The sequence below is a fragment of the Ovis canadensis genome, chromosome 5 (genome assembly GCF_042477335.2).
Source record: "Ovis canadensis isolate MfBH-ARS-UI-01 breed Bighorn chromosome 5, ARS-UI_OviCan_v2, whole genome shotgun sequence".
In the NCBI taxonomy this organism is placed as follows: domain Eukaryota; kingdom Metazoa; phylum Chordata; class Mammalia; order Artiodactyla; family Bovidae; genus Ovis; species Ovis canadensis.
In genome coordinates, this window is record NC_091249.1 from 93,435,130 (window position 1) to 93,458,728 (window position 23,599).

A 23,599-nucleotide genomic window follows, 5' to 3' on the forward strand; every position below is an offset into this window, starting at 1 on the left:
CTCGGATTACTGTAATATTGAATGGGTTGCCTTGGAAACGAACAGAGATCATTCTGTTGTTTTTGAGATTGCATCCAAGTACTGCATTTCGGACTCTTGTTCACCATGATGGCTACTCCATTTCTTCTGAGGGATTCCTGCCCGCAGTAGTAGATATAATGGTTATCTGAGTTACATTCACCCATTCCAGTCCATTTTAGTTTGCTGATTCCTAGAATGTCAACGTTCACTCTTGCCATCTCTTGTTTGACCACTTCCAATTTGCCTTGATTCATGGATCTGACATTCCAGGTTCCTATGCAATATTGCTCTTTACAGCATCGGATCTTGCTTCTATCACCAGTCACATCCACAGCTGGGTATTGTTTTTGCTTTGGCTCCATCCCTTCATTCTTTCTGGAGTTATTTCACTGCTGATTTCCAGTAGCATACTGGACACCTACTGACCTGGGAGTTCCTCTTTCAGTATCCTATCATTTTGCCTTTTCATACTGTTCATGGGTTTCTCAAGGCAAGAATACTGAAGTGGTTTGCCATTCCCTTCTCCAGTGGACCACATTCTGTCAGACCTTTCCACCATGACCCACCCGTCTTGGGTTGCCCCGCGGCATGACTTAGGTTCATTGAGTTAGACAAGGCTGTGGTCCTAGTGTGATTAGATTGATTAGTTTTCTGTGAGTATGGTTTCAGTGTGTCTGCCCTCTAGGGCATGGATTTGAGAGCTGCCAATCTGCATAGTTATGCTGCATAACTTAAGTATACTATTCTAGCTGGCTGCCCAGAGACTTCACTGAGGCAGTTTTAGCTTCTTTTCAAAATTTCCACTATCATTTAGGCAGTAATTTCTATGGAGCTGTGTTATATGTATTATTCCCAAATGTTAGTGGTCTACTGTGGTCCTGAATTTTGCTGTTTGCCTTTGGCTTATCTCGTCTCACAATTATTGTATAAAAACACCAATGTGTTTTCTTATAGAAGATTTCCAAATATTTAAGCAGAATATTTTTTAGCATACTCTTAGAGAGACTTTATCTTTCTCATTAGAGATATTTATTTTGTTATTTTTTCCCCCTCAGTTACTTTTCTTTTTAGCCAACGGAAAGAATTTTTAAAATTCTTTTCTTTAACTGGATATGTCAGATTTGAAATTGTATTAATTTCCTCTATATAAGAGGACATCATTAGTTGCAAAATCATTGCTAAGAATAAAAATTCTTAACCATTGATTCCAATTATAATGAATAGAAAAGCTAAAGTGTTTCTATTAACAGAAAAGTAAATTCAAAAGCCAGGCTGGTACTAGTAATAATATGCATGTTGTAAATACCTAAATGTTGTAAAACATGTGGCTAAGTTCCTGTAGTCATCTCAAAATTAATGGCAACTACAGAATTTCTGGGTCCCATCCCATACAAAATAGGTGTATTTTTATTTAAATGAAACATTAAATTTCACTGTAATAATACAGAAATGTGAGCAGGAAGAGGAGATGATATATAGTTTATGTGAAAAATGGAAGATGTGATAGAAGTAGTGATTTCATTTACTTCCTGGCTGATTTCAGAAAAGCCTGTAGAGTACAGTTGGGTCTGTAATAGTTCATATAAATGAAAACTTAAAGAAAATACTCATGTGAAGAAATCTCTTCCTTCCTTAATTGCTGAGGGGTTAAGTGCTTTGTGTGATGATACTTTTAAAGGACTTAGGTTTCTTGGATAAACGCTATTATAATAAATCCTGTTCCTTTCAGATTAAGGGATTGGCCATATCTCAAGTTGATATAATGTCTAATAATAAAATATTCTAAAATTTTATGTATTTAGAGGTTCAGTCTTATTACCGAGTCATAGAATTCTGAAGATAAATGCTACTAATTAATGAAATGAATGAAAAAGATCATTAAGGAAAAATCATCATTTGTAGTATAAACATAACAGTGTTGCAGGTATTAAATCATCAGGCTATTTTTTTAGTACAACCTTTTTGCTCAGTACAAATTGTACTTTTTCCTAAGTGTTGAAACCCTAATTATTAATAGTGGTTGTACAGACATATATGAACTCTCCCAATAACACTGCTAGATTTATTTTGAATGTTTAGAATGATATTTGCTAGACTATCACAGCACGGTTTTGTGGAAGATTTAAAAATATAATGGCTAATCTTTTAAATATCTAACCTTTATTTGTACTTATTTTAGTTTATGATTGAAGTAAAGAATTCTGCTGTATCTTGTATACCAACTGATTGGGTTAAGGTTGGAAGGTAAGTTTAAAAATACATGTTTTTTATTATTCATGTAGATTATAATAATAAATTACCTTCATGCTTCTGGACTGTTAAAAGCACATCCTTGACATTCTTGCCCTTCAGTTTCCTTGTGGAACTTTTAATTAGAGAAATAATTCTCTTAAACTCTTTTAATCATTGATTTTTTAACATTTTGTCCAAAAGGCATCTTATTTGTATATATTTGTTTTCTTGTTTTGTGAATTACTATTTTATCCTTATACTTCAGAGTACACTTTAAACACATGAAAAGAGAAAGTTGCAGAACCTTCAATTATAAGATTAATTTGGTTGCTTGAACTTCTTGATGAATGCTATACCTGACATTTCTTTTAAGAAGCTGACATTTCATTTTCTGCCTCACTGAGCTCTGCCTTTCTTTATTCTTAATGCTTTCCATGGCGCATAGTTATACTAGTTCTTTACATGTTCTTTTTAAAAGTTATGTCTTGAATTCATGAAAATTATCAGAAACAAAATTAGAGAACCACATGAAACCCTGCCTTTTCTTCTTGGTTAGGCATTAATCCTCAAGAGGTGACTCATTAAAGAAGTGGTTTTAGAGAAATTTATTTCCTCTTGTGTGTGGTACTGTTTCTGAAATATTTATTACTACTGTTAGTATGTTTGTATCAACTTGATATGAAAATGTTACATTTTCCTAAGATAGTAGAATAGGGACTAGTAGCTGGTGATGGTATGAAGGAATGCTATGTTAAGAGTAGAAGGAAATTTCGACATGATTTTGACATGATGTGTGAATGATTATTAATTTATTATTTTAATAAAAAACCCTGTTATCCATGGCTACTATCAAAGGATCCTGAAAGCATAGTCATGGGTTTCTTTAGCTCTGATACCATCTTTTTTTTTTTTTAACCAGAAGCTGTAATTGAGCTTCAGATATTGTTGATTATAAGGAATGTTTTCTTCTTTGGCAGCCATTCTTTCCTTTATCAATTTTTTTCCTATACTACAGCTAATGAATGGTAATACACTTTATGAAGAGAAATTACTAGAAATCGTGTTAATCTCTCTAGAACAACCACTGAAAAGTCTCACTAAATGAGTTTTGTCAGAAGAAAAAGCTATGATTAATATGTTTGCATAGAAATCTAGATAACATACTTTAAAAGCAAGCAAGGCATAAATCAATACCAGCATCTTTTCAACATTTCAGTGATATAAATCAAATGAATAAATGTGGTTGGGAAGGTATTTTTTATCTGTTTAGCCACCAGAGCCTTGACAGAAGTAAGTTAAAATATCATTAGGCAGATTTTGAATGCAAAAGGCTCATTTTCAGTAACTTGCCAAATTAAAGATAATTGTGACCATGTGTTAACAGGAGTGAGTGTGCAGAGATCAGAGTACACTCTGTCATCACTCAACCTTGACCTTTTCTTCTTAAAGTTTCCATCATAGTAACAGCATCAATAAGCAGTAATCACTACCACAGTGGAATGGCTCCTAACATTGAGTTCAGTTCAGTTCATCTGCTCAGTTGTGTCTGACTCTTTGCGATCCCATGAACTGGGATCCTGGGCTCACCAGGCTTCCCTGTCCATCACCAACTGGCAGAAGTAGCTCAAACTCATGTCCATCGAGTTGGTGATGCCATCCAGCCATCTCATCCTCTGTCATTCCCTTCTCCTCCTGCCTTCAGTCTTTCCCAGCATCAGGATCTTTTCTAATGAGTCAGTTCTTTGCATCAAATGTCCAAAGTGTTGGAGCTTCAGCATCAGTCTGTCCAATGAATATTCAGGATTGATTTCCTTTAGGAAATCATTGAGTACTGGTGACATAATTACCCTGCTGAGCACTATCTGATCCTCCCAACAGTACCTATGGGCTTCCCTGGTGACTCAAATGGTAAAGAATCTGCCTGCAGTGGAGGAGATCCTGGTTCAGTCCCTGGGTCGGGAGGATCCTCTGGAGAAGGGAATGGCTACCCACTCTAGTATTCTTGCCTGAAGAATTCTATGGACAGAGGAGCCTGGTGGGCTACAGTCCATGGGAAGATTGGACATGACTATGCAAGTAACATTTTCACTTTTCATGAGGTAGATACTATTGTTATCCTCATTTGATAGGTGAGGAAAGTTTTTAGTTTAGACAAAATCAGTTTTATTGGCCCAGAGTCACATAGATAGTGAGTAAGTGACAGAGTTGGAATCTTACTGTGGATTCTCTGACTGGGGACCCATGGCATCCACCATTGTGCTCTGTAGCTTCTTGATGAGGAAGCAGAGTTTGCAAGCTCAGAAGAGGACTACATGATATTTCTTCCCATCCAGGGTCACTGTGAATCTGCTGTTGGATCATGAACCCTTCTTTGACTGCCTCCTGAATTAATGCATTGCTGTTCATTGTAATGCTTTTTTTTAATTGAAATACTTTAATCATACAGAAAAGTATAAAATATAAAAAATGATATGACCTTCACCAATATATCCAACTCTTTGATTTGTTAGGACTTAAATTTGTTATATTTGCTTCTGATCTTTTTTTTTTTTAAACCAAAGATTTTCATTTTGTATAATTTACAGAAAAAACCTCTTTACTTATGAAAGAGAAATTCTAAACTTTGATTTTTGCCATATGGATATAACTTGAATTTTAAAAGCTTCCTAACAAAGTACTCTGAACTTCAAATACTTTATTTACAATAAAGATCTTTGGAATCAATAAGGTTTAGGATCATAATTAAAGAATGTTCTCTATTTATAGCTATTTACTTTCAAGGTTCATCAGAGAATAGTAAATAACTACTTTAATTTTCTGAAGTGATGGCATTACTGACTTCTTAGTAACCTTGATTTTCTATTTATGTTTTTTCTCCTTTTCTAGCACAAAAGCTGTGAGTCGCTTTCACTCTCCTTTTATTGTAGAAAATTACAGACATCTGAATCAGCTCCGGGAGCAGCTAGTCCTTGACTGCAGTGCTGAATGGCTTGCTTTTCTAGAGTGAGTTTACAATGAAAAATGTAATCTGACTTTTTGCTATGAGAAATAGACCGGAAAATCTTTCCACCAAAAAGAAAAGTAGAGATTACTGCTTGTGACCTGCCATAAAATAGTTGAGTACATGTGTTCTCTGATTTTATTTTTAATCTATTGAAATGTAAACTCATCTTAGTCTTTGGTAAGAGACCAAATATACTTTTTGTTACTGTACTAACATTTTGTTGCTAAGGATGTTTATTAATGTCACTTTGAAATTCTACCTTGGATTTTGTTTACTTTTCTTGTATAAAGGCTTAACATTTTCAGAGTTGGACAAGTATGGGTTAGTTGTTTTATTGCATTGGCCAAAAAGTTTGTTGTTACAGGAAACAAAGTCTGTACGTTGTTCCAGGAAAACTCAAACGATCTTTTTGGCCAACCCACTATCTACATTTAATTTTTTTCTTATATTTTTTGCATCCTTTACCTATTTCCCCCTACTTTGTATCTTGAAAAAATTCAAATCTGTGGGAAGTTGAAATGGTGATCTCTGTACTCTTATCAGTTCAGTTCAGTTCAGTTGCTCAGTCGTGTCCGACTCTTTGTGACTCCATGAATCACAGCAATCCAGGCCTCCCTGCCCATCACCAACTCCCGGAGTTCACTCAAACTCATGTCCATTGAGTCAGTGATGCCATCCAGCCATCTCATCCTCTGTCATCCCCTTCTCCTCTTGCCTCCAATCCCTCCCAGCATCAGGGTCTTTTCCAATGAGTCAGCTCTTCGCCTCAGGTAGCCAAAGTATTGGAGTTTCAGCTTCAACATCAGTCCTTCCAATGAACATCCAGGACTGATCTCCTTTAGGATGGACTGGTTGGATCTCCTTGCAGTCCAAGGGACTCTCAAGAGTCTTCTCCAACACCACAATTCAAAAGCATCGATTCTTTGGCACTCAGCTTTCTTCATAGTCCAACTCTCACATCCATCCATGACCACTGGAAAAACCGTAGCCTTGACTAGATGGACCTTTTTTGACAAAGTAATGTCTCTGCTTTTGAATATGCTGTCTAGGTTGGTCATAACTTGCTTTCCAAGGAGTAAGCGTCTTTTAATTTCATGGCTGCAGTCACCATCTGCAGTGATTTTGGAGCCCCCCAAAATAAAGTCTGACACTGTTTCCACTGTTTCCCCATCTATTTGCCATGAAGTGATGGGACCAGATGCCATGATCTTCGTTTTCTGAATTTTGAGCTTTAAGCCAACTTTTCACTCCCTTCTTTCACTTTCATCAAGAGGCTTTTTAGTTCCTCTTCACTTTCTGCCATAACGGTGATGTCATCTGCATATCAGAAAGTTTTTGATATTTCTCCTGGCAGTCTTGATTCCAGCTTGTGCTTCTTCCAGCCCAGTGTTTCTCTTGATGTACTCTGTGTATAAGTTTAATAAGCAGGGTGACAATATACAGCCTTGACGTACTCTTTTTCCTATTTGGAACCAGTCTGTTGTTCCATGTCCAGTTCTAACTGTTGCTTCCTGACCTGCATATAGGTTTCTCAAGAGGCAGGTCAGGTGGTCTGTGTTCTTTACCTAGGTTTATTTAAAGTGTTAAGATTTTACTACATTTGTTTTATATCTGCTTCACACTTTTTTTTTCTGAAACATTTTAAAGTAAGTTTTAGACATTATAACACTTTGCCCCTAAATACTTAAGCATACATTTTCTAAAAATAAGGACATTTTGCTATATAATTTTGCTACCACTATTATACCTAAGAAACTTTAATTGTTGTTGTTCAGTTACCCAGTCGTGTCTGATTCTTTGCAACCCATGGACTGCAGCTACTAAGTTAAATATTAAATTGTCTCAATTCCTCTTCTCCCCATATTTTTATTGTTTTTATTTTTTATTGAAATTGATTGATTTACAATTGATGTACAGAGTTATGCCAAACTCTGCTGTATATAGCACAGTGACCCAGTTATATACATATAGACATTCCTTTTTTATATTCTTTTCCATTGTGGTTTATCATAGGATATTGAATACATTTCCCTGTGCTATACACTAGGACCTTGTTGCTTACTCATCTATATATATTAGTTTGCATCTGCTAATCCTAAACTCCCAGTCCTTCCCTCCCTCAGCCCCCTCCTCCTTGGCAACCACAAGTCTTTTCTCCATGACTGTGATTTCCCCTCCTCCCATATTAAAAAAAAACCTTTCACATGTTGCATTTTGTCTATTAAGTTTTATTAGTATATTTTAATCTAGAATAGCCCTCTACCTTTATATTATGAAATTTAGAGGGGAGGCATCCATGCCATTGTCTCAAAGAATCTCTCATTCTGGATTTATTAGCAGTCACATGTTCCTCGTAATAGTTTTAAGTTGGTGGTGTTCTGATAAATGGTGAATAGCCAGCTCTCTGGAGAGCAGTAGTGTGTGTTTGATTTCTCTGGTGTCACTACACCATCCAGGACTGATTACAAGCTCCGGCAGGCCTGGATTGAAAAGAGATGTGCACACAGTTGACTTTTATGAGTCCATAGAAGTCAGCTCCAGACCACCAGTCACCTAAGCGCTTTGTTTATTAGCTCATTTTGTTTCATAAGAGCCCTAAGAGTGAAATATTATTATCATCCCCAATTTACAAATGAATAAGGTCAGCGACAGAAATAAAAAATAAGTTGTCCACAATAAGACTGTAACCCAGATTCAACTCAGGGTGTGTGGTGGTAGGGCATGTGACCTATACTGTCAGGCTGTAGAGCCTGCCTATGGTGAATCAATCCATGGGCATCACTGGGAAATCTCTCAGTCTTGCTCTTTAAAAATTTAAACAGTGTATTCAGTGTAGTCTTCAGGGAACTTTTTTCCATTTAAAGTAACAACTCTGAGAAGTGAAAAAGGAGGAACAAAAAAGATATTATGTGACAGTTTTTAAAAGGTGGTAGGTTGGTACTATCTCTTGTTGCCCAGAGGAGGTTTGAATTACAGGATCAGAAAGAGATTTCAGTACACTTACCCCGAATCTTTTGAGATTATCTTGACTCTGAGTCTTGAATCCGGGGATAGAAATTTGGTCTACTGACTTCCTTTTCCAACTTACTTTCAATTAGCCTTGCTAAGGATTTTCAGGGCTCTTTTGAGTTTTTGTTTTCCTGACTTTACTCTTAGTGATATCACTGAGAACATGAAAAGTGGACTGATGTTTTCCCTTTCAAGCTTCAAGGACTGTATTCTAGGGTTCTAGGATTCAATGAGATTGTTCGTCTTCACTGTCTGCATAGTGTACGTGATTTTATAGGTCTGGGTTATGTTCTTTCCTGGTTCTAGAGTAGAGAAAGTTCAGATCTCCCAGGGTAAAGATTTTGGCACTATCCTGATTCTTTATTCCTTTTTTCGCCTTTATCTATTATCAAATTCCTGTTTGTCTTTTTTCTCTTCGAAACATCTCTTTGATTTGCCCCTTCCTCTCCTATCCTCTTCTCACACCCCGCCATTCTCACTGTGTCAGCCCTCTGCCTGGGCCCTTCTACCCCATTAACCCAGCAGAATCCTGCTCTCATCATACTGTGGCTTGGCTGGAGTTGGGAGCTGCTGAGAGTAAGCTAGCATTAAATAAAACATCACAGAAGAATATGATATAATATATTGCTAAGTGAAAAAAGGATGAAAAGTATTAAAAATGTGATGCCAGTTCTGTATGTGTAAATTCACATACATGCACAGCATACACATTTTTGTATTTTAAAATATTGAGTATATATGCTATTATTAATATGCTTACTGACCATATATATGTAAATAACTTCAAATATTAACCTTAATTCTGGAGGGTGAGATTACTGAAAGTTTAATGTACTTTGCAGATCCATGATATCAAAAGTTTCTGTAATATACATATAGTACTTTCAAACAGAAAAATATAAATTTTTTTATCTAAAGAATATTGGCTGAAATTTAGCTACAACATTTGCAGCTAGACCCCCACTTGAGAATAGCAGTGATTGTTAGACATACTATTTATTGAGGTGCCAGATGGTGTGAATATAATGTCATTTCAAAAATGATTAACCTCATTGAATCTGACACCAGAGGAATGAATACCAGCTATACAAGTGTTTTTGTCTCTTACTGAGATACTAAGAGTTGTCCATTAGTTATATTACTTTTATTAAAATATTGCAAGAAATCAAGGCTGTAAGAAAGTGTGAATGGAACCCTCTCTCAAAAAACTGTCTCTTCTTTCATGTTCTAAAAAATGGGCTCTCGATATTGAATAATCTCAATTGAAAAATCTTTAATAATAAGATTATTGAATATTATTCAGTTGAATAAAATTACAGTAGTTCAAGGATTTTAGAAATACATTTGCAAATAGAAAATAAAATATTCTCCTTTTTAATTAACTTCAAATATTATTGAATCACATCGGATGGTAAACTGTCATAATAACTTTAGAACCCCAGTGTCTTTAATCTTCTTCCTGTGGACCCAGCAATACCTTTTGAGATTAAATCACAGTGATTAGTTAAAGTTGTTTTTGGTGGCTTACTGGTAAAGTTGTATGTTGTTATGACATAAACCCAGGTCTATTGGATTGTTACCTGAATTGTCCATTTTTCAGCCTGTCATTTTTCTAAAATGATCTCTTTGAAATTTGATCAAGAATAACAAATAGACAAAGACCAAGAAGTCAAGCAAGGCTTTGTAAGAGTTGTGATGGTGATGTTTAAGGTTTATGATAGCTTAAATTTTTTTTTCACATGCCTTATTTATACAGTTGACATGAAAAGGAACATTGTTGTCCACAGCTAAATAATTTACCTTCTCTCTCCCGCCTTTTTTGTTGTTGCTAAGCTGAAATGGTACTGACCAAGAGTTAAGTCACTCATTTCAATCCTGGAAGTTAGATCATCAGGGATAGTTATCCTCAACCTAAGGCTGTTGGGTAGTGACAAATTAGTGACCTGGACAGGACCTGAGAAGGAAGGAGATTTAAGAAGCAAACAGACTAAATCTCTTAGTTTCTGAAACCCACAGTATTAAATAGAGAAATATTTTTTAAGAGATGTATTCAGTATCATACTCATCTCTTTTGGAGAGGATCATCTTTAGCAGGTTATGAGGAACTCCTGTGATAAGAGATAATGAAAGTATCTAAGCAAAAAAAGGAAAGGAAAACCCCTACATACAGCGTATGTTTCTTCTAGCATAAGTCTTTTAAACTTTTAGATCACCAGCTACCTAATTAGCCAAAGATTTAAAGTGACCTTTTAAAAAAGTCTAATATTTAATTTCTATATGAATTATTAATAAGAAAACTGAAGATCACTAAAAAAAGGACCTTTCTTCTTGCTTGCCTTCAAAAAATTTATTGCAGTGCCAACTCTATCATTAGATGTTAGATAAATCAGGTGGACCTGATGAGCTGTACCATTGAGACACTTCCAGTAAATTTTAGGAGAAGATATTGAAACTGTTTTCCTAGTTTGGACAATGCTATGAAGGATATGTGCAAAGGGAAGCTGATCCATTTGGGTAGTTCGTGATGTCATTTAAGTTAAATGAAAATAATCTCTACATTAGGGTTAATTAGGTCTGAGTTCACGGTAATGGTCAGATAAAATGTGCAATATGGTATTAATAGTAGATGTCTTTGTAAAGAAACTTTTAAAATATATATATATTTTCTTTTTCCAAATAAAGTCTCAGTAATCAAGTTATTAAACAGAAAATAGTTCAATGTAATTTCCACCTTTCTTAACTGCTAGCTGTGTGCCTAGTTATTTATTTATGCTCATCATAGCTACCAAACTGATTACTTATTGTACAGTTTTTATAGATCTAAGAAATCGATTTGCTCACCTTTTTGTTGTTGTTCTTGCTTCTGTAGGAATTTCAGTGAACATTATCACACCTTGTGTAAAGCAGTCCATCACCTAGCAACGATTGACTGCATTTTCTCCCTGGCCAAGGTCGCTAAGCAAGGAGTTTATTGCAGGTAATGTGTTTTGTTTTGTTTACCTCAGCTCTTTTCAGTGCTTTAGAACAGATAGAATTTTTCAATTAATTTAGTGTTCCTTGGTGGCTCAGCTGGTAAAGAATCTGCCTGCATTGTGGGATACCTGGGTTTGATCTCTGGGTTGGGTAGATCCCCTGGAGAAGGGAATGGTACCCACTCCAGTATTCTGGCCTGGAGAATTCCATGGACTGTATAGTCTGTGGGGTTGCAGAGAGTCAGACCTGACTGAGTGACTTTCACTTTCATTATAAAGTATTAAAATTACTCAAATATGTTGAACTCTTGGTAAAGCTGAATGTCATACACATATAGCTTGATTTAAAATTAAGAAATACCTTTCTTGCTCTACCATTGAGTATAATGAAAGCAGATGATGACTATAACTAGAGGGAAATGTTACATATTTCAATTTTTAGGTTTATGTGGGTGACATTTTTTATAGAGGAGCAATCCTTTCATTTGTTAGCATTCACTTGAACACTTATGATATGTTTAACTTTGTAATTATAAAAGTCTTATTTAAACATCATCTAAATCAGATATGGGGGAGACTTAAGGTATGATTCATTTTAAGGCAAATCCACTCAGTTGCTCTCAAATTGCTCTTCCTTAAGACTAAATCTTAAGCTAAAGCTTTGGCTCAGTGCTCTGCCTTCCAGGCCCACTGGGGCACAGAGGTCCTGCTTTCCAGGCCCAAGGGGGTAGTAATCCTGTTCCCATAGCTTTGCTGGGCAGGGGTTAGGCCCCTAGGGCTCCAGGCTGCCCAGTCCCCGCAGTGGTTCGTTGCGTGGCCAAGCTCTGCTTCTGAGGTGGCCCCACTTCTGCTTGGCGTTCTATGCCTGGGCTCATGCCAGCAACTCCCCTAGGCTGCAGTTCTGCATTGGGGGCTCTCTGTGAAGCCCTTTTGGGGGCTCTCTGGGGTCTCTATATAAGAGTAGTAGCCTATTCCTGAGGGCTCTGCCCTTAAGACCTAATCACCTCCCAGCGGCATAGGTTTGATCACCAGCCTGGTTATTTTAACCACTAATCTTAAACTAAGTTTCATAACCTCTGTGCTCCTCAGTTTCTTCATATTCTTCACAAAATAATACCTAGCCCTTAGAACTGTTGTAGAAATTAAATGAGATAAAGACTATGAAATTTCTAAGGAGAACCAGGCAGATGATAAATACTTAATAAACAGCGATACTTACTCCCTGATGTTTATTCAAACATCAGAAAGAATTAAGTATTGTAAAATTTTTTTGCCTATAATAAAAACATCTGAGCATATGGGTTGTTAGTATCTTTCATACCTATCATTATTTATTTTTTTAAAAATCACTTTTTGTTTTCCATCAGTTCACAATCTTTCCTGTGTTTTTGAATGTGGTAAGCGTAATTATCTCAAAGTCTGTGTCTGATGATTCATGTGTCTGTGGTCCTTGTGGGTCTCTTTCTATTGTCTGTTGTTTCTGTTCATTTTCATTCATGCATCTCTTTGAATGCCTGCTTATTTTGATTATCTTCTGGGCTTTATATTTGCAAAGTCATTTGTATAAATAATTTGATGTATATTTCTCCGAAAGGGTCACATCTTAAGACACTAATGTTGTTCTGGCATTACTTAGTCCACATCAGAGCTTGAGAAGGTTCAGAAATTCAAAGGATTAAAGATTCAAAAGTTCAAAGATTCAAAGCCTGCAGTTCTCACTTCAGATCCAGTGTTCTGCCTGGTGCGCAGTCTTTTGGTGTCTCAATCCAGATTAAAGCTGTTTATAGTGCTCAGCATCCCCTCAGAAAGCAGCAGAAATCAGCAAACACCCTCCCTGGCCCTCTATCCTCGGTCCTACCCCGGCTCCTGGCCTGGTAATTCCTTGTTGTCTTGTTAGTTGTCAGGTGGCTTCAAGTAGTATACTTCAAGTGAAGTACAAGTTTTCTATACTTTATCCAGCCTTTTATTTGTCCTCAGTAGGATTGTTCTAAACCACATCTTCTGTCAGTAAGACAGTGTCAGGAAATGTCACATGCTAAAATACTTTCCAAATTGGATACTATAAATATATTTTATAGTAAGAAAATTTCACCTGAAAAATTTTAAATGAGAATTGTGCTATCATCTTTAAGTAATACAATGTCTCTCTCTTTTTTATTTTTATTTTTGGCAGCCATAAAATTGAGTGTAAATAGCCATGAAATAGGAAGCTTTTTTCTAAAATGCATTTAAAACTAGTATCTAAATAATCTGAAGTTTATGCTCTTTTCCCTTAGATTTCCAGCTTGTTTAAAGATTTTTAGGCATTTGAGTTATTGCAGTTAGTTCAAATTGATCATTAGCTTCATAATTATAGTCGTCTTTCTAAATGTTATTAGGACATTTTATTCACTATATTCTAAATTGTTATACAGAAGTTCTTATTCTAGGTCTTTGTATCCAATTTGTGTTCTGGACATTGTACATTTTTACTAATGTAGACTGTTGTTCTGTTTCTCTGGCTCATTTAAAGGAGAATGATGCAGTTTTAAAAATATAAAATAAAATAGGTAAATTTGTTTAAGGTTAGTGTTTCATTCTTTTCAGGCAGCATCCAGATTTTCTCAGTTCTTTCTCTTCAGTGCCACTAAATGCTATCAATATTTCATATTGTTCTACTATCACTGTCCTGTCCTAATAAATCTTCTCAGGTCTCTGAATAATCATTTGCTTCATACTGTACCAGAAAGTGTTGTCATTATGTAGTTTTGAAGGCAACAGAGTAAGTCAGTATAGATTTTAGAGCAGAACAAATCACTCAGATTTTTGTTTTAAAGTGAAAACCTTCCTGGGAAGTCATATCAGTGTCATGAATATGATATGTTGATTTCACTTGGCAGAGCACTTAGAATTTTAAAACTGGTACAACTTAAAGTTGGTTTCATCATTTTTTCTTTACAGTATATTCGTAACCTATATAGATAAAAATTCTGTTTTAAAATTATACTCTAAAATTTAAAAAGTGTCATTTTCTTGTAACTTTAAATGTCCCTTTTCAAAAGGTGATTTCAAATCATTTACTTGGAAGATACTTTAGTAACTTTGTTTTAGAGATGTGAATGTATACTCTCAGGGTTTCGTTAGTCAGATATATTTAAGAAGAATTCAAGTATTCAGGAAAGTATTATTTCTTGGTGTTATGAGTACATTCAGAAATGTGCTTATATGTGAAAGGTCTGAGTCTAAAAACTCGAGATCACTGATAGGACATTAAGATGAAAAAGAAAAGGGGTCAAGAAATTGATGAAAAGATGTCAACCGTATGAAGCAGTGAGTGCATATTTAAACAATGAGATCACACTGTTAAAATTAGAAAGTTTGATAATACCAAATTTACTAATAGGTAAGGGTATGTTTTGGCCTTGGAGTACAAAATGAAGCAGGGCAAAGACTAACAGAATTTTGCCAAGAAAACACACTAGACATAGCAGACACCCTCTTCCAACAACACAAGACAAGACTCTACACCTGGACGTCACCAGATGGTCAATAGTGAAATCAGATTGGAGAAGCTCTCATACAGTCAGCAAAACAAGACTGGGAGCTGACTGTGGCTCAGATCATGAATGCCTTATTGCAAAGTTCAGACTTAAATTGAAGAAAGCAGGGACCACTCAGGTATGACCTAAATCAGATCCCTTATGATTATACAGTGGAAGTGACAAGTAGATTCAAGGGATTAGATCTGATAGAGTGCCTGATGAACTATGGATGGAGGTTCATGACGTTGTACAAGAGGCAGTGATCAAGACCATCCCCAAGAAAAGAAATGCAAAAAGGCAAAATGGTTGTCTGAGGAGGCCTTACAAATAGCTGAGAAAAGAAGAGAAGCTAAGGGCAAAGGAGACAAGGAAAGATATACCCATTTGAATGCAGAGTTCCAAAGAATAATGAGAAATAAGAAAGCCTTCCTCAGTCTTCAGTGCAAAGAAACAGAGGAAAACAATAGAATGGAAAAGACTAGAGATCTCTTCAAGAAAATTAGAGATACCAAGGGGATATTTCATGCAAAGGTGGGCACAGTAAAGGACAGAAATGGTATGGACCTAACAGAAGCAGAAGATATTAAGAAGTGGTGGCAAGAATACACAGAACTATACAAAAAAGATCCTCACAACTTGGATAATTACGATGGTGTGATCACTCACCTAGAGCTAGATATCCTGGAATGCGAAGTCAAGTGGGCTAAGGAAGCATCACTATGAACAAAGCAAGTAGAGTTGATGGAAATCCAGTTGAGTTGTTTCAAATCCTAAAAGATGATGCTGTGAAAGTGCTACACTCAATATGCCAGCAAATTTGGAAAACTCAGCAGTGGCCACAGGATTGGAAAAGGTCAGTTTTCATTCCAATCCCAAAGAAAGGCAATGCCAAAGACATGTTCAAACTACCGCACAATTGCCCTCATCTCACACACTAGTAATGCTCAAAATTTTCCAAGCCAGGCTTCAGCAGTATGTGAACTGTGAACTTCCAGATGTTCAAGCTGTGTTTAGAAAAAGCAGAGGAACAATCACATTGCCACACTGGATCATTGAAAAAGCAAGAGAGTTCCAGAGAAACATCTACTGCTTTATTGACTGTGCGAAAGCCTTGGACTGTGTGGGTCACAACAAACTGTAGACAGTTCTTCAAGAGATGGGAATACCAGACCACCTGACCCGCCTCCTGAGAAATCTGTTTGCAGGTCAGGAAGCAACGGTTAGAACCCAACATGGAACAGCAGACTGGTTCCAAATCGGGAAAGGAGTACATCAGGGCTGTATGTTGTCACCCTGCTTATTTAACTTATATGCAGAGTACATTATGCAAAATGCTGGGCTGCATGAAGCACAAGCTGGAATCAAGATTGCGGGGAAAAATATCAATAACCTCAGATACGCAGATGACACCATCCTTATGACAGAAAGTGAAGAAGAGCTAAAGAGCCTCTTGATGAAAGTGAAAGAGGAGAGTGAACAAGTAGGCTTAAAACTCAACATTCAGAAAACTAAGATCATCCGGCCCCATCACTTCATGGCAAATAGATGGAGAAACAATAGAAGCAGTGACAGACTTTATTTTGGGGGGCTGCAGAATCACTGCAGATGGTGGCTGCAGCCATGAAATTAAAAGACAGTTGCTCCTTGGAAGAAAATTTATGATCAACTTAGATAGCATATTAAAAAGCAGAGACTACTTTGCCAATAAAGGTCTGTCTGTGGGCTGCCGTCCATGGGGTCACGAAGAGTCGGACACGACTGAGCGACTTCACTTTCACTTTTCACTTTCATGCATTGGAGAGGGAAATGGCAGCCCACTCCAGTGTTCTTGCCTGGAGAATCCCAGGGACGGGGGAGCCTGGTGGGCTGCCGTCTATGGGGTCGCACAGAGTCAGACACAGCTGAAGTGACTTAGCAGCACCACCAGCAGCAGCAGCAGCAGCAGTAGTCAAAGGTATGGTTTTTCCAATAGTCATATATGTGTGAGTTGGATGTGAGAGTTGGACGATAAGGAAAGCTGAGCACTGAAGAACTGATGCTTTTGAACTGTGGTGTTGGAGAAGACTCCTGAGAGTGCCTTGGACTGCAGGGAGATCCAACCAGTCCATCCTAAAGGAAATCAGTCCTGAATATACATTGTAAGGACTGATGTTGAAGCCGAAACTCCAATGCTGGGGCCACCTGGTGTGAAGAACTGAGTCATTAGAAAAGACCCTGATGCTGGGAAAGACTGAAGGTAGGAGGAGAAGGGGATGACAGAGGATGAGATGGTTGAATGGCATCACCGAGTTGATGGGCCTGAGTTTTAATTAAAAACCATTTAAATTTTAACATGCATTTAAAAATATGCATGTCCCATGATTTGAAAATTCCACTTAAAGCATTTCCTGTGGCTTAGAGAAACACTTGAAAATACACACATGTATGTGTATATATGGTTGTTCATTGGAGCATTGTTTATAACATTGAAAGTCTAGACAGTCTGGATGTTCAGTAGTGGAGATAGTAACTTGCTGTTCAGCCTATTCGAAAGAATGCCTCCAAGGAATAATCCTTCATCTTCAGTATTCCATACCATCAGGGTTCACTGGACCTATTTTCAGCTTCTGAGTTTTTTAAAGGTTGTATAAAGAAAAAAGAGAAAATTTGTTTTTTTTTAAAAGGAGAATAAAATTTATTCAGTCTAATATTCACCAGATGAGCCCATTGGACCCTTTTATAAATCTGAAATGCATTTTGAGATCTTTAATAATGTTTATCTTGCTTCTGTCTGGCATGTCTTACTATCTCATCATGATATGAATCATTTCATCAGTTTATCAGTATTTCCCAGCATGCTGTAAAAATCTAAAATAAGAAGGAAGTTGGAAATACAGAAATGAGATAGAAGTCACTGTCATATCATTCTTCATTTTTCTCATTGTGTTTGCCAAACAGTGACATCATCTTTCAAGAAGATATTAAAGTAACTTGCGATGCCACTGTTGCAGTTTTGTTTCTGACTTTGAGTGAATACAGTTGAGAATTCAGAATTTTTCTTTTCACTCATAATAGCAAAAAGAAAGAAACTGACAGAAGACATTTCAATTCATTACTAGATTATTCTAAAGATGAATGTGAAGAGAAGGATAGCAGTGCTGTATATACTAATGATAGTAGTGAAATTTCTTGTATAAAACAAAATCTCAGATTATGAGTGTGCAGATAATATATCTTAGGTGTATGAATAATATTTTTGTAAGGGCAAAGTGAAATGGAGTATTCTTAATCCAGTTTGTTATTCCAAAAGATGCACCCATCATGCAGTACTTAGTGACAAAAATTGGAACCATCATGATTTGCTAAAAACACATATGGGAGTATTCTTTTATGATATTTGTACCCTAAAGTTTACTTGATACTGTTTGCTTGGGGATAGGTGCTGAAGCAGGAGAGTGAAAGAAAATAGATGATATAAAATAAAAATACTCATTTGATTGATTATTCGAATTGTCTTTATAAATGTAGGTATGAAAATGTTTTGTAATTATGAAGCAAAGAAGATAGCTATATTCTCTTTATCAAGATTATGAACTTTAAAAGATTTCAAAATGTTCTTCAAACATTGCATTTTCGTTGCAAGTGGGGGAAGAACCAGAAATAAGGATAAGCTAGAACCTGTTAGAAATGTATTGAAGTTTAGAATTAGTATTTATAAGTGAATATTGTCCATGTGCCTGCATGACAGCTGATGCACAGTTACTTAGATTCATAGTGTGTTGCCCATTCTGGGTATATATGCCTGTTGTTTAGTCACTAAGTTGTGTCTAACTCTTCTGTGACCCCATGGATTGTAGCCTGCCAGGCTCCTCTGCCCGTGGGATTTCCCATGCAAGAATAGTGGAATGGGGTTGCCATTTCCTTTTCCAGGGGATCTTCCTGACCCAGGGTTTGAACCCGGGTCTCCTGCATTGGCAGGTGGATTCTTTACCACTGAGCTACCAGGGAAGCCCTATATGTGCTTTAAAAACCTGGAAAATATGAACTAAAATTTTGAAATTTGCTATGTTTGGATTCTTACTAGTTGTCTTGACTTTTTCCCCTCACTGTTAATTTTTTCTCAATTCTACATAGTACTTATAAAATAACTTAGAAAAGATTTAAGGAAATAAAATGACAGAGTCCACTGGACCCACATGGTAAATGGTGAAGTCTGTCTTTTATAGGTATCAAGGAATATTAAGTGGGGGGAAAGTAGTTGTGGAATGATGAATTACAGTATGATTCTTGGTTTTTGTTGTTGTTCTTTGTTTATTTTTAAAGAAGAAATCAGAAAGCGATACAATGAGTTTATGGAAACTTAAATGCATAGAAAAACATTGGGAAAGGTAGACACCAAACTGGAAAAGGTAGATGCCAGACTGCTCTCAGTGGTAACCTCTGGGGAGGAAACTGAGAGAAGGCTGGCACTCAGAGAGCTTGGGTAAATCGATGAAGGTATCGGTGAAAACAGAAATATAAGACCTTAAGAAACAAGCAAGGCAAATAAACATTTTTTATATCGAAAAAAGTAAAAGATACTAAAGACCATAGAAAGATGTTTTGATTAAACAGAATGTGAAGATTTTAGGTCATTCTGTCCCTGAGTCCAACATACAATTTATATTAATGTAATAATCTAGAAATAATTTTGCATGATTTTTAAAATTTTGTTTATTGCTAAAAATATTGTAAGTAGCAGTAATCTGAAGTGTAATTTTTTTTAATGAATATATCTTAGAGAATGGTAGAAAAAGAAAAAAAGAAAAAGGATCTTATAAGGGAGATCTTAGTTACAGAGCCATATAAGACTCTTCTAAAGTTTGTGCTTCAGAGCACTGTAATTATAATAATTGTCTTTCCAATTCTGATTCTGCAGTTGAGTTTAAACTTTTATACTGAGCCTTGTCCTGAGCATATGTTCTTAAAGTCCATGTTTAAGGTTTGGTTGTGTGTCTGACAGACTGTCCACAAAAATCTTCATGCTTTTTGAAGTTTTTTAAAAGTCTCTTTCCTTGCCTTGTCAATTGAAACATGCTTCTTCTCACAGACCAACTCTACAAGAAGAAAGGAAAATCCTAATAAAAAATGGCCGGCACCCTGTGATTGATGTGCTGCTGGGAGAGCAGGACCAGTTTGTTCCCAATAGTACAGATTTGTCAGTAAGTACCACATCGTGACAATAAAAGGTGGAAGATGATAACATTGATCTCAAACTTTTAAATACCATATGATATTTTAAAATTTTACCCAAGTTTTGCCTTTGGCTTTAAGTCAACTAATCCATGGCTGTGGTTTCATACTCAACACCATATATGGAGTCAGTGCTATTTCCAATAAAAGATTATCCATAGAGGGAACAATTTAGCAACTAAAAGATTAGCCTTAATTAGCTGGTAACCCAGCAAAAATATTTTATATTTTTAAATGCCCACAGGTGCTAATGGAGAGGAATCACACCATGGTTTTGCAAATTCCTGTTGGTGTATAGTATAGGCTTTGTCTTGTGGTCTGTTTTGAGATGTTTTGTGAAAGGATCACAGATGCTTCAGCTGATTTCAGTGATAAGAATTTTTGTCATTAAAAAAAAGAATTTTTGTCATATGGACTAGGGTTCTCTTATAGAACATTAATGATTTACAGTATTTATTCATCTAACACGTACTTACTGAGTACCTTTTTAGCACCAGGTAGTGAAACAGAGTATTAGCACAGACAGTGGAAAGCAAGACAGAAGTATGCCCTGCTGGTAGAGAGCTTGTGGTCTAGCAGGGAAGATAGATTATTATAATGTGGCTCGGTCAGGCCAGGATTCAGGAGACCAGGTGTCATAGAGCATGTAGCAGATTGATGTAACCCAGAATTAGGGAGAGTGTTTGGGAAGGTTTCCCAGGGATGAGATACTGACTGAAGAGGGAGTGAGTTAGTGCAGACCAGGGAAATGGGGACGATTATTCCAGGGCAGGAGCCAGGGTGGTAGAGTCTAGGGGTGAAGCAGCGCTGGTGGGCTCAGGGAACTGAAAGATGTTGCATAAGGTTGGGGCATAGAATATAAAGAAACAAGTGTCAGAAATAAGAAAGAGACCAGTTTGTTTAAAGCCGTATTAAGGAGTTTAAAGGGTTTTTTGTTGTTGTTGTTTGTTTGTTTTCTTAAAGGATTGAGAATGCTAGGAAAAGAGTGTTTAAACCTGCAGAAAAAAGTGAACCTGTGTGTGTATGTTTGTTACACTGAGGTACATTGTCCATGATAAACAGAGCCATGCACTAATTCAGGTGATAAGGGTAATTTTACTCAGTAATATTGTTGCATAGGAAAAAGAGTCTAGCTTGAACCGAGTACAGTTTGTGCAGAGATGTTTTTGTTTGTTCAGTCACTAGCTCGTGTCCGACTCTTTGCCGCCCCACAGACTGCAGCACACCAGGCTCCTCTGTCTTCCACTACATCCCAGAGTTTGCTCAAATTCATGTCCGTTGAGTCGATGTTGCCATCTAACCATCTCATCCTCTGCTGCCCTTTCAGAGATGACTAGGTGTCTTAAAGTAAGAATGAGCAAGTAGGGAGGAGGGCTGGGCATGGCCAGGTTCAAGGAAGTGGAAACAGAAAAACTGAGAAAAGGGGTTTGGTTAATGTGAAACCCTTCTGGGTTTCATAACTGGCAACTGTTGCTGATCCTCTCCCATGGGGACTGAGAAGGACAGAGAGTTATCACCATGGATGTTTGCATTTCAAAGAGAGCCTCCACACGCATTTATTTCTAAGTGGTAGAAGACTTACCTCTTAAAGGGGTTAGAGAGGATTTATAACCACAAGATTTCTGAAGTAATTGCTCAAAAAGTAGGTTTGATGTCTGTCTTTCACTAGGTTTTGGCTGGAACAAATACAGATTCTTTCCTGGCACTGTTGTGCTTTTGTAAGCAGAGACTTTAATGGGGACTGGGATCATCCCAAGATTGTGGTCTTGAGCTGTTAAATAGAAACTATATGCTGGCTTTTGTTCTGGTCTCCTAGTGGGGAGTGAATGAAATCATTTGTGCCGAGAGGATTGCAGCTGTTATAGGCCAAAGTTGGAACCGAGTGGGCTCAGAGGAGCCTGACTAGCATTTGATCAAGAAGGGAGTCTCTGTCAACACAGTGAAATTATCTGGTGATGATATGAAAGAATTAACATGGAAGGGGTCGCTAAGTGAGGGAGGCTGTATTGGAGAATGAGGTTCCTGACTTCCAGATTCCAGAGGCAGTGTGCTGGGTAATAGAAAGATTCCAGGGATGGCCATGGAAGGTGAGCAGAAGTGGAGGAGGTCTTTGCCCAGGGATGCCCATGGATGGTGAGTAGCAGAAGTGGAGGAGGTCTTTGGAGATGAGGAGATCGAGGAACAGCTTTTGAGAAAAAGGTATCCATAGGCGTGTTGAAATTGTCCAAACAACTTGATTTGTAGTGGCATGCGAAGGTGGTCCAGGTGTCAGAGATTCCAAGAGATGGAGACTTGATGAGCTGGAGGTAGATGATAAGGCCCTAAAGAAGCAGATATGGGAGAACCTTTGAACCCTGAGATACAAATGAAAGGATATGGCAAAAGGCTCATCCTTGAAATGAGAGAACTGCAGGGGAGTAATAGCCAGCTTTCAGCTCAAGTCAGTGTGTGAAGGAAATGTTAAACAAAGAGGTTAGAAACATAGAAGTCTTGGGGAATTTTTCAGAGGACAGTGAGAAAATTGAAATATAGGGAATCAGTTGGAAATTAGATCACACAAAGGACCCAGGGGGGCAAGGCAGTTGGGACTATCACAGAATATTCCATCTTGGGCTGTGAGCAGGGTGACAGAGATATGAGCCTGCTAAATTTGGCTGACCATAAGGGTGGGGCAAGTAAAAGGAAATACTTTGAATTATATCTAGTTCAATAACACATTTTTGATATTGCTGACAGAAAAAAAAAAAGCACAACGTGAGAGCTGTGTATTAAGTTTTATGTGGGGCACAATGAGGACTATAGCCCAGGAGATAGCATTTCAGATAGCTCTGAGAAACTGCTCCAGAGACATGGGGGGAAGGCCATTGTGATGTATGATTTTAGTGAAGTGGGGAACGTGCAGCTAAGCACACATTTTGGCAGATGCTTACTGCTAGTCACAAGGAGCAGATGTCACCATTAATGATTTTAGTGCTTTTCTAGATATGAGGAGATGCAAGAATTGGGCTCAGAATCTTCTCCGGCAAATAAGCTAACTATCTAAAGACCTGGCTGCCAGTTTTTCCCAAAGCCCAGAGTGCCTGATTCCTGATCTCCACCCTGAACTCCTTTCAGGGTGTGTTGGAGAACAGCAGCTGCAGCGGTTTATGACTTAGTCCTTATAGAGGCAAATGGAAGGTGGCAGTTTTTAGCTGGCAGTATCATACAGAAACTTGGAGTAGTACATAACTAGATCTCTGATGTCTGTAAACATGCTTATTCTCCTTAGAGAATTTGTGAGTTGCTTGATTTATCAAACCAAGTTAACAGGCACTAATGTATTTATTGTCTTTTATAGGAAGTCTCTGTGAACATAAGAATTCCTTTTTCAGTGTCCATGATACTAGTAAGGTGTAGCTTTTCTTGAGAAAATAATACAGCTGTTCCCCTTAGTACCTTGGTTTACTTATAAATCACTTGAAATATCATTTCCTATTATTATTCCCATGCCCCTAAACATCAGTCAACTTGATCTCATGTATGTTATTCTTGACACTGAATTTTTATTTTTGTTTCCTTTTCATTCCCCTCCTTTCTATTAAGTAATGTATTACACTATTTAAAACAGCAAAATTTGAGAAACTAAATTA

The 23,599-nt window shown here is 37.1% G+C and overlaps 1 protein-coding gene across 2 annotated transcripts in view; it reads left to right on the forward strand.

Moving 5' to 3' along the window:
• The window catches only part of MSH3 (mutS homolog 3), a 194,903-nt gene that overhangs the window by 115,321 nt on the left and 55,983 nt on the right, over positions 1-23,599 (forward strand). For both annotated transcript variants that reach the window (XM_069590046.1, XM_069590045.1), the window contains exons 16-19: positions 2,201-2,265; positions 5,140-5,256; positions 11,136-11,243; positions 19,828-19,939. In XM_069590046.1, coding sequence (XP_069446147.1) covers positions 2,201-2,265; positions 5,140-5,256; positions 11,136-11,243; positions 19,828-19,939 — 402 coding nt within the window. The remainder of the gene's footprint in view (positions 1-2,200; positions 2,266-5,139; positions 5,257-11,135; positions 11,244-19,827; positions 19,940-23,599) is intronic.